General features: G+C 39.1%; 2 protein-coding genes across 2 annotated transcripts in view; one reads left to right on the forward strand and one right to left on the reverse strand.

Moving 5' to 3' along the window:
• The first annotated feature begins 2,838 nt into the window (after positions 1 to 2,838).
• On the forward strand, positions 2,839 to 6,748 carry LOC135114335 (histone H2B). The gene has a single exon (XM_064030240.1). It carries the CDS (start codon positions 6,290 to 6,292, stop codon positions 6,659 to 6,661), a length of 372 nt encoding a protein of 123 aa, XP_063886310.1. The 5' UTR covers positions 2,839 to 6,289; the 3' UTR covers positions 6,662 to 6,748.
• A 494-nt stretch (positions 6,749 to 7,242) lies between these two features.
• The window catches only part of LOC135114434 (uncharacterized), an 11,433-nt gene continuing 6,175 nt past the window's right edge, over positions 7,243 to 12,500 (reverse strand). Inside the window, exon 2 of the mRNA XM_064030337.1 lies at positions 7,243 to 7,723. Coding sequence (XP_063886407.1) covers positions 7,301 to 7,723 — 423 coding nt within the window. The 3' untranslated portion in view covers positions 7,243 to 7,300. The remainder of the gene's footprint in view (positions 7,724 to 12,500) is intronic.

Consider the following 12,500-nt stretch of genomic DNA (forward strand, 5'->3'; position numbering starts at 1 on the left):
GCTCAACATATCACAATAGGCAACACATCTAATCAACTCTCCACTGTGACACACAGCAGGTACATTAGTAGAAATATAGTATACATATTTATTCTCGGTCACTTGCGTGCCTGACTAAATAATAATAATAATAATAACAAATAACTAACTCGAAAATAAATACACTACTTGCTTATTATTGATATACCAGTATAGTCTACACAACTCTCTAGATGTTTGAACGTGTGGCTCCGAAGAGGAGCCGGATTGATGGTGATATTGGCTGAAGGGGAGGGAGGCCCTTTATTTACTTCTTCTCAGTCTTCTTGGGAAGGAGCACGGCCTGAATGTTGGGCAGCACGCCACCCTGTGCAATGGTGACTCCGGAGAGGAGCTTGTTAAGTTCCTCGTCGTTGCGGATGGCCAGCTGCAGGTGACGTGGGATGATGCGAGTCTTCTTGTTGTCACGGGCGGCATTGCCGGCAAGCTCAAGGACTTCAGCAGCCAGGTACTCCATAACTGCCGCAAGGTACACGGGGGCACCAGCACCCACGCGCTCGGCGTAGTTGCCTTTCCTTAGAAGGCGATGAATCCTGCCGACCGGGAACTGGAGTCCAGCACGACTGGAACGGGACTTTGACTTTCCCTTCACCTTTCCTCCCTTGCCGCGTCCAGACATGATAATGGATGTTGTGGTAGTAGTAGTAGTAGTAGTAGTTGTTGTTGTTGGTGATAAATGAGGAGCGCGAGTACTCTAACCTCGTCGGTAGCTCTGCGAGCAAGTAGTGAATTTTGGGAAAAACGGCTATATATACGCGAGATCAGATCGGCCCAGAGCGCGTCTGGACCAATCAGGACGCTCGCTGAGGTGGCGACTCCTGATCCTGAGTAGGCACGCTAATATATATACCACTTTTCAACTGAGAAAACGCACAGGCACACACACACTTCACACTTGGCTTGACTTGGCACACTCGACACCGTAGCTCGCCCGTTCTGGCCGCTGAGCGAAAGTGCTGTACTCTCCATTTATGCCACCACACCTGCCTCTCCTCGCCGAACTAGGAAGCACCGGTACCTTAGCGACTGTGCTGACTGGCAAGGCCAGGCCGAGAAGATACCACAGAAGCCTCTACTAGTTCCTGAGCACCGGCACCTTCGCGGCTGTGATCCTGGGACTGGATACGTTCTTCTGAGACTGCAGAATTTGTGGACTTACTATTGGAGGAAGTGCACGCTTAGCACAACAGTGAGGCTCCCTCTTTGGGAACCTCATAAGTCCTGTGTACCGGGGACTCCATTGCTGAGTCCCGCCCAGGCACCTATCTCTCCCACTATATCTTTTCTTTTTTCGTCCTTAGAGTCCCCTGTTGTGTGAAGGTGAACCCCGAGGCTTGCACGAGGGGGGCCCTTAGAGGGCTGCCTTAAGCACAGCAGAAGGGTTGGACAAAACTCTGGTAGGGTTAGGAGCACAGCAGGGTGGTCCCGACAGTTTTTAGGAACTGGGCCATCAAACTGCTTTGCATAGGCAGGCATCTTCTAATTCACTATCCATAGTTGTGTTGTATGTCGGGCCTTGGCCCCTTGTAGGATTTCTTTTATGACGCAAACTTGAAAAAATGCCTAGAGTGAAGATAAAGCACCCAGACACCAGCCAAGAACGAAGACTACTACTACTAAGAACTCTGTCTGAGAACATAATATATGCCACCAGGATCATCAATGCTCAAGATGGCTTCATCGTACTCACTCGCAGCGACGAAGAAATCGACAAAATCTTTCAAGGAAAAGTTTTCCAAGAACTTAAGAAAAACAACTTCCAAGCAGTCCTTCCTCCAGAGCTAAAAGCAAAAAGGACTGTACTTACATTCAACACTGATGACTTTATCTTCCACCATACCGAGAAAGAAATTGAAGAAGAGCTACTAGCAAAAAACCAATGGATGAAAGAAGGAATTGACTTGATTTTCAAGATCCCTCGAACCAAAATAATGAAGATCACTTTCAAGGAAGCCATAGCAGCAAAGAAGGCCACAGATAATGGCATCTTAGGATTCCATATGAGTATACCACCACACGCAATCAAAATTGAAGAATACGTCCCACTTCTCACATGCCTCAAATGTTACGCCATCGAGGACCACACCACACCAAAATGCCCCAAATCCCAAACTTTCAAAATTTGTTCAGAATGCAGCTCACCTGACCACACATGGAGAGACTGTAATGCAGGTGCAAACAAAAAATGTGTAAATTGCAAGGGTGAACATAGGACACTGGCCAACAAATGTCCTATGAGAAAGAAAGCCATTGAAGAAAAACGACAGCTCAAAAAGAACACTAACACCAAAACATACAGCAACGTAACTACAAGTAACACAAACATAGCTCCAACCAACATATCAAGCTCTTTCCCTGTAATAGAAAAACAAACAGCTACACAAATGATAGCATGCATGATGCATGCTCACCTAATTAATGCAATAAACCCTGGATCATATAATAGTGAATTTAACAGAGCACTCAAGCTCAATAATCTCCCCCCAGTAAACCTGCCAGACAACCCTCCTTCACAGAAAATCTTGGATCTTACGAAAGATAATCAAACACCTACACCAAATGAAAACACACAGAATACCAGCAACAACACAACACAAGACAACACTAACCCACCACAACACACAGAACACACAGAACAGGAAGACATCTCACAAAAAGAAATGCCACCACTGGAGAAAATATCCGGAGAAGCAATTGGCCTGCAAATAATAACGAAGAAAAGCGAAGGTTGGCCAAAAGAACAAACATTCTCACTACACAGACTAAAAGTAGGAATAGACAATGGCCTCTACAAATTCCGATACCGCAACCCCACATACACAGAAGAGGAAATATTGCTATACATACTTAACAATGACATAGACCTCACTAACTGCTGGTGCACCACAGACGACACACAATTTAATAAGATACGTAACGGCCTTCTCCAAGAACTCACCCCACCTCCAAACAAAGCCACAAAGACCTATAAGAACAGACACAGACACTCATCTAATTAAAGCTAATACAGCAACTAGAACCGTTACCACAGAACAATGCTAAAACAAAACACTAACACAACACAACTCACCACAGACAAAACACAACACTTAACATGGACACAATAACAATAATACAACATAATGTACACACTTGGAACACAAACAAATTCCTACTCTCTAACACATATTTACAACAAAATCCTGACATCATACTATTAAATAGCACCGGAGTTAAAGACACAGAAACTATCAAAGTATTTGGATACAACACATACAAAATCAACAGTCAGAACACCCTACACGATGGCTCTGCAATATTAGTTAAAACAAATATACAACATAGAATTACAGATGACTTCGATACAGATGTACTTCAAGTAACTATATCCACCATTACTGGCCCGATCAACATCGCCACAACATACTTACCACCACGCAGACCCTACCTCCCATTTACAGACTTTCATAGATTAGCCACACAAAATGCACCAACCTACATCATTGGTGACCTAAACGCCAGACATACAGTGCTAAATTACAATGATTGCAACAATGTAGGAAAAGCAATAAAAAAATTAATTGACAACAAAAAACTAAACTACCAAGGCCCACACTTTCACACATTCTTTAGTAGTAACAACACATCAACACCAGATATCATTCTTACCAACAACAAAACATACCACAATATGGAAATAAAACCGGGTCCAACCACATCCTCAGACCATATACCAATACTAATAAAAATAACCACACACGCAATAAAAACAACCACTGCCCCAATACCAAACTACAACGCAGCGAACTGGGAAATGTTCACCCGAGATACTGAAGACGCACACAAAAACATAAACACAAACCCCTACATGACAACACAACAGTTAAATACATCCTTACAACAATGGACCAACACTATAACAGACGCAATGAAGACACACATACCGCTGAAAAGAACAATAACACAACAAAAAGCATTAACAAATCACACCATCAAAAGTCTCACATACTATGCAGAGAACATTACAACTGAAAGCAATATTTCAGGATGGAGTCCTTTAAAATACGCAACACTAAAAAGAATAAAACATGCCATTATAAAAGAATGTAAACATATACAAAACAAGCATTGGGAAGACAAAATAAAAACACTGGTAGACAGACATAAAGATGCCAAGAAGTTCTGGTCGCAGATTAAAAGACTGAAAGGCAATCCTAACAACTTAGAGAATTACATAATCCACGACAACGAAAAAATATATAACACTGAACGACAAGAACAAATTTTTAGAAACATATGGAGCAAAAATTTTCAGATATCGCAACAAGAAAAGGCAGAATTCGATCAACACACAGACAATATCGTGACTCAATTTCTTGACACGAACATCGAGTTATTCACACCACACCCACACGGTGACCCAGACAAACTCAATGACAACCACCCACTCTTATACAAAATAACAACAGACACAACAAAACATATAATAAAAACTCTTAAAAATAACACTCCAGGTGAATCAAAGATAAACAAAACAATACTACAAAACCTATCTCCAGAATCAACCGTAATCTTAACCAAACTTTTCAATATAGCATTATCCATGGGCTACTTCCCAGAAAACTTCAAACATGCAAAGCTGAAACTTATCCCAAAAGCCAATAAACAACCCACAGACCCCAACAATTACAGGCCTATCTCCTTACTGGAAGTCCAAGGAAAAATATTCGAAAAAATAATCAACCAAAGACTACGCACCCACCTAGAAACACACACACTCATTCCAGCATCGCAGCATGGTTTTAGACAAAACAAATCTACAAACACTGCCATAGCAACCCTCACCGAACTACTGGCCAATGCACTTACAACAAATAAAATAACCACAATTGTTACTCGTGACATATCTAAAGCATTTGATAAAGTCTGGCACCAAGGTCTCAAATACAAACTCACAACAATAAACTTACCGGACAATTACATAAAATTACTAAGCAGCTTCCTGGACAGCAGAACTGCAAGGATAACAATTAAAACACACACAGGCCCACCCATACCATTGCTTAGCGGAGTACCACAGGGAAGTAATTTATCGCCAACCCTTTTCTCCATTTACACCTCCGATATACCATTGCCAGGCCCACAATGCACATACATAGCCTATGCAGACGACATCACACAAATCATATCACAACCAGGAAAAAGCAGGAAATTCTTAGCACGCAAAGTACAAGCAGAAATCTCAAAAATAAACCAATACGAGAACAAATGGAAAATTAAAACTAATATAAATAAATTCAACATTTTTCCAGTATCTATAATAAAAACAGAACCTATAAATGTTAACAATCATATAATACCATACTCCAGCAAAGCAAACATTCTTGGTTTAACAATTCACAACAAAGGATACACTCGACAAATCACTAACAATATAGCAAAGGCCAAACATGCACTATACACTCTAAAAAGATTTCATAAACTAACCACTAACATTAAACTACATTTGATTAAAGCCTGCATAATTCCAATGCTAATATACCCAGATTATCCTCTGGCTACACTTTCAAAACATGCAATTAGCAAACTACAGAAAATCCAGAACCAAGCCTTAAGATTCGCATACAATGAAAAATACCCATACAGAAAAACTACTTTAGACCTGCATCAATTAAGCAATCTGAAACCAATAAACATTATATTACACGAACGAGCACAGAAGACAAAATACACACTTCAACATATACTACAAGACAACACATACATACAAACAATAACAGAAAACCACAACAACAACTCGGAACACACATGGTTCAAGAAAACGGCAAAAGCTCTTGAACGAGAGGTTCCACAACCACTTTACACATAAACAGGGAAAAGAGAAGAAGAAAGAGGGAAGCAAAAACAAAATAAACTCACGCACACACACATAAATACACCCACGCACACACATGCACACGCACACAAAACACACACGCACTCACCAAACAACCAGTAAAACTAAAACATATATATATCTACACACTGACACTTGTCCCTAATCAATAGACACACCTTGCACTGCGTCAAGGAGTACAATTAATAAGAACAGCAAGGCGTATCGCCCGCCACCTTTCATTCTTTATCTGTACTTCACTTTCATCCAACCTATTATTCCCTCCAACTCTCAACTCTACCCCCCCCCCCTAGTTTCACCCAAACTTTCTATCCCCTCAAAAGAAAAGAAAAGAAAGAAAACGCACACTCGTTCTCACAGCAGTACGGCGACACTATGCCTCCCAAAGCATCAGGAAAGGCTGCCAAGAAAGCTGGCAAGGCACAGAAGGCCATTGCCAAGGGCGACAAGAAGAAGAAGCGCAGGAGGAAGGAGAGCTACTCCATCTACATCTACAAGGTGCTCAAGCAAGTCCACCCAGACACTGGCGTGTCCTCCAAGGCCATGTCAATCATGAACTCGTTCGTGAATGACATTTTCGAGCGCATCGCTGCCGAGGCATCCCGCCTGGCACACTATAACAAGCGCTCCACCATCACCAGCCGGGAAATCCAGACCGCTGTCCGTCTTCTTCTGCCTGGTGAACTGGCAAAACACGCTGTTTCTGAAGGCACCAAGGCTGTTACCAAGTATACCTCCTCCAAGTAAACAGGCGGCCAGTATACTGCTGCCAGTATAAAATAATACCCGGCTCCATTGGAGCCACACTTGAAAAGGAAAAAAGATACGATATAGACAAATGCATTATTATTATAATTATTGTTATTATTATTAATATTATTATTATTATTATTTTTATTATTATTATTATTATTATTATTATTATTATTATTATTATTATTATTATCATTATTAATAATATTAATATTGTTGTTTTTATTATGATTATTATTATAATAATTATTGTATCATTATTATTATTATTATTATTATTATTATTATTATTATTATTATTATTATTATTATTATGCTTATTATTATCGTGATTATTATTCTGTGGAGATAAAGAAAAGATAAAAAAAAAATAGAGATAAAGAAAGATAAAAATTCTCCCAAGTGAAAGAGATATGGCCATGGAAGAGGGAATAATAATAATAATATAAAAAAAAAAAAAGGGGGGAAGGATATTGAGTTGAAAGTCGATACCTGATACTGAAAGATGGAAAATAAATATTTTCTTCCACAAAACCAAACAGATTGTCTATGAAAATTCTTTAATGAAAGAGATGTTTGGCCCTAAAAAGGGCCTAGATATTGCTGTTATGAAGATCATTCGTGGATGACTTCTTAGGCACGCTCGCCACGGATGCGACGAGCCAGTTGGATGTCCTTTGGCATGATAGTCACGCGCTTGGCATGGATGGCGCACAGGTTGGTATCCTCAAACAGACCCACGAGGTAAGCCTCGGAAGCTTCCTGGAGAGCCATGACAGCAGAGGACTGGAAGCGGAGGTCAGTCTTGAAATCCTGAGCAATTTCACGCACCAGGCGCTGGAAAGGCAGTTTCCTGATAAGCAGCTCAGTGCTCTTCTGATAACGGCGGATCTCACGGAGAGCAACGGTTCCAGGCCTGTAACGGTGGGGTTTCTTGACACCTCCAGTGGCTGGAGCAGACTTGCGAGCTGCCTTTGTAGCAAGCTGCTTGCGGGGCGCCTTGCCACCAGTGGACTTGCGAGCCGTTTGCTTGGTACGTGCCATAGTTGTGGTAACAACAACTCACAACGAACACTCAGCTGAGTCTGCCCGCGCTTCCCACAAAATCCCTTTATATATGAATCGGGTGGGCCCGACGACTCCAACCCTGCCTTGTGATTGGTCAGAAACGTCCAGTGAGGCTCATCGCCCACGCAGTCACCACATGAAAGATGTGATCATTATTGTTAGTCTAATTCATTTTGTTCTTATTCTTATTCTTATTCTTATTCTTTCTTCCCTCATTCATAACAAATCTTGGAAAATATACAGCAGAACTGACATGTCATTTAAAATTCTAAGACAATTAGCAAGAAAGTTGTGATATTCTTATTTTTTTCATTCTTTTTATTCTATTTTTTTCTTATTCTTGTCATAATTAATATTGTTATCTTTATTATTTTCATTTTTTTTTATTATTCTTCCTTATCTTATTCTTATTTATCCTACTTTTAGAGAGATGAGGCTTGTGCGGTCACCCATCCAAGTTCTGCCCGGACCCCCTGCTTAACCTTGCTGATCCCGCCGTCAGCTGATTGGTCAAGAGCGGAGAACAAGGTGTTGGGAGGGCTTATTTCTCTTATTCTTATTCTTTCCTGTATTGTTGTTGCATTGTTGTGCTGAAAATGTTGGAAAATATGCACTAAAATTAACCCTTCATTCATAATTCTACGACAATTAGCAAGAGAGATATATTATTACTTTTTTCCCTTATTTTTGTTCTTTTTATTCTTAATCTTCTTTTTTTTATTATAGTTGTTATTGTTATTTTATTATTTTCGTTTTTCGTTCATTCTCCTCATTCTTATTGCTATTTTTTTCTATTCTCAGAGAGATGAGGCTTTTGTGGTCACCCATCCAAGTTCTTCCCGGACCCCCTGCTTAACTGCGCTGATCCCGCCGTTAGCTAATTGGCCAAGACCGGAGAACTAGGTGTTGGGAGGCCTTCTTTCTATTATTCTTATTCTTTCTTCCCCCATTCATATCGTTGTATTGGAAATGTTGGAAAATATACAAAAGAATTCACCCTTCTATGACAATTAGGAAGAAAGACATGGGATGCTTTCTTTCTTTTTTTTTATATTCCTTTATTGTAATTTTTCTTATTCTTGTTATAATAATTCTTACTGTTATCTTTATTACTTAAAATTTTCGTTCATTCTCCCTATTCTTATTCTTATTTTTTTTATTTATTTATTTTTTTTCAGACAGATGAGGCTTGTGTAGTCACCCATCCAAGTATTGCCCGAAACCCCTGCGTAATCTCGACGATTTCATTTGACAATACCTATTTACTTATTTATTTATTATTATATTTATTAAAAAAAAAAAAGAAGAAAAGAAGATGAAGAATAAGGTATGTAATCGAAATACTCTCTCTATACTGTAGCAATAGTTTAGCTGGATGTACTTGTATTGTGTCAAAAATACTTGCAATATCTGCAATTGTAACCTGCAGTGTCGGCATAATGCATAATTAAGCAATGAAAAGAAAAATTAATAAAAGAATAAATGAAAAAAAGAAAGAAAAAAAGATACAATTAACAATTAAATATATTAGCTACCCCTCTACGTTTCTTTATCACTGCAGAAAAATGGAAACATTTTAACGTAGACTTGTCAAAATTCAACTGAAATTAAGGGTTAAATAAGGATTGTCACCCCTTCCCCAGAGGATATTCATTGTCTTTTAATATATATATATATATATATATATATATATATATATATATATATATATATATATATATATATATATATATATATATATATATATATATATATATATATATATATATATATATATATATATATTCTTTTTATTTAAAGTCTTATTTAGAGAGAGAGAGAGAGAGAGAGAGAGAGGTAACGTCCTTGAGGATAGCAGCTCGTCTACGCTCCGCTCAGTGATCAGCGTTAGAATGTAATTCCTCATTTCTTTAAAAAAAAAAAAAAAAAAAAAAAAACAGAAACTTTATTTAGGGGGCTTGCTGGAAACAAACTACAATGGAGGAAAGAACAATATGTCTGCTATATGACCCACCCAGTTAAATTTTCAAGAAGCAAACGCAAGTTGGAAAATACGAGGAAGATAAATTTTCATTTATATACGTTTTATGGTAATTTCTGCCACGCCTTCCTCTATTCATCAAACGTCACTGACACTTATTCCCTTTATTTTTTACTTTACAGAATCTTTTGTAGGGCAAGACTCTAGAGGATATGTGCTTTCATAAATTCTATAATGCTTTGCTTATCATAGAGACATAAAAAAAAAAAATAATAATAATAAAAATAAATAAATTAATTAATTTAAAAAATCAAAATAAATAGATATATAAATTAATTAATCAATCAAATAAATTTCTATGCTTCACCTTTATAGCATTCGTATGAATGTCAAAACAAAACAAAAAATATAAATATAAATAATAATATGAAAAAAAAAAATTACTAAATATATGAAAAATAGCATTACTACTACTACTACTACTACTACTACTACTGCTACTACTACTACTATTTTTTTTTTTTTTTTTATGTAGGAAGGACACTGGCCAAGGGCAACAAAAATGTAATAAAAAAAATGCCCACTGAAATGCCAGTCCCATACAGGGGTCAAAGCAGTGGTCAAAAAATGATGAATAAGTGTCTTGAAACCTCCCTCTTGAAGGAATTCAAGTCATAGGAAGGTGGAAATACGGAAGCAGGCAGGGAGTTCCAGAGTTTACCAGAGAAAGGGATGAATGATTGAGAATACTAGTTAACTCTTGCGTTAGAGAAGTGGACAGAATAGAGGTGAGAGAAAGAAGAAAGTCTTGTGCAGCGAGGCCACGGAAGGAGGGGAGGCATGCAGTTAGCAAGATCAGAAGAGCAGTTAGCATGAAAATAGCGGTAGAAGACAGCTAGATATGCAACATTGCGGCGGTGAGAGAGAAGCTGAAGACAGTCAGTTAGAGGAGAGGAGTTGATGAGACGAAAAGCTTTTGATTCCACCCTGTCTAGAAAAGCAGTATGAGTGGAACCCCCCTCAGACATGTGAAGCATACTCCATACATGGACGGATAAGGCCCTTGTACAGAGTTAGCAGCTGGGGGGGTGAGAAAAACTGGCGGAGACGTCTCAGAACACCTAACTTCATAAAAGCTGTTTTAGCTAGAGATGAGATGTGAAGTTTCCAGTTCAGATTATAAGTAAAGGACAGACCGAGGATGTTCAATGTAGAAGAGGGGGACAGTTGAGTGTCATTGAAGAAGAGGGGATAGTTGTCTGGAAGGTTGTGTCGAGTTGATAGATGGAGGAATTGATTTTTTGAGGCATTGAACAATATCAAGTTTGTTCTGCCCCAATGAGAAATTTTAGAAAGATCAGAAGTCAGGCGTTCTGTGGCTTCCCTGCGTGATATGTTTACCTCCTGAAGGGTTGGACGTCTATGAAAAGACGTGGAAAAGTGCAGGGTGGTATCTTCAGCGTAGGAGTGGATAGGACAAGAAGTTTGGTTTAGAAGATCATTAATGAATAATAAGAAGAGAGTGGGTGACAGGACAGAACCCTGAGGAACACCACTGTTAATTGATTTAGGAGAAGAACAGTGACCGTCTACCACAGCAGCAATAGAACGGTCAAAAAGGAAACTTGAGATGAAGTAAACAGAGAGAAGGATAGAAACCGTAGGAGGGTAGTTTGGAAATCAAAGCTTTGTGCCAGACTCTATCAAAAGCTTTTGATAATTATGTCCAAGGCAACAGCAAAAGTTTCACCAAAATCTCTAAAAGAGGATGACCAAGACTCAGTAAGGAAAGCCAGAAGATCACCAGTAGAGCGGCCTTGACGGAACCCATACTGGCGATCAGATAGAAGGTTGTGGAGTGATAGATGTTTAAGAATCTTCCTGTTGAAGATAGATTCAAAAACTTTAGATAGGCAGGAAATTAAAGCAATAGGATGGTAGTTTGAGGGATTAGAACGGTCACCCTTTTTAGGAACAGGTTGAATGTAAGTAAACTTCCAGCAAGAAGGAAAGGTAGTGTTGACAGACAGAGCTGAAAGAATTTGAATAGGCAAGGTGCAAGCATGGAGGCATTGTTTCGGAGAACAATAGGAGGGACCCCATCCGGTCCATAAGCCTTCCGAGGGTTTAGGCCAGCGAGGGCATGGAAAACATCATTGCGAAGAATTTTAATAGGTGGCATGAAGTTGTCAGAGGGTGGAGGAGAGGGAGGAACAAGCCCAGAATCGTCCAATGTAGAATTTTTAGCAAAGGTTTGAGCAAAGATTTCAGCTTTAGAAATAGATGCGATAGCAGTGGTGCCATCTGGTTGAAATAGAGTAGGGAAAGAAGAAGCAGCAAAGTTATTGGAGATACTTTTTGGCTAGATGCCAGAAATCACGAAGGGAGTTAGAGAGAGAGAGAGAGAGAGAGAGAGAGAGAGAGAGAGAGAGAGAGAGAGAGAGAGAGAGAGAGAGAGAGAGAGAGAGAATGTGTGTGTGTGTATATGTGTCGGTTGGGTTGTGAAGGATGGGAAAAACCAGCAAGCCTCGGCTCCACTGACTGATCGATACTTGAATGTAATTCAAGTAAGGCGAAGTTAGGTTAGATTAGGTCAGGTCAGGTTAAGTTAGGTTAGGTTAGGTTAATTTAGGTTAGGTTGTTAGTGTTAGTTTAGGGTAGTTTAGGTGATGTTACGTTATGTTAGGTTAGGTTAGGTTAAGTTAGGTTATGTTAGGTTAGGTTAGGCCAGCTTTGCTTAATTTAGGTTAGGTTAATTTAGGATATTATAGGTTAGGTTCATTT

Source organism: Scylla paramamosain, chromosome 27 (assembly GCF_035594125.1).
Source record: "Scylla paramamosain isolate STU-SP2022 chromosome 27, ASM3559412v1, whole genome shotgun sequence".
NCBI classification, from domain to species: domain Eukaryota; kingdom Metazoa; phylum Arthropoda; class Malacostraca; order Decapoda; family Portunidae; genus Scylla; species Scylla paramamosain.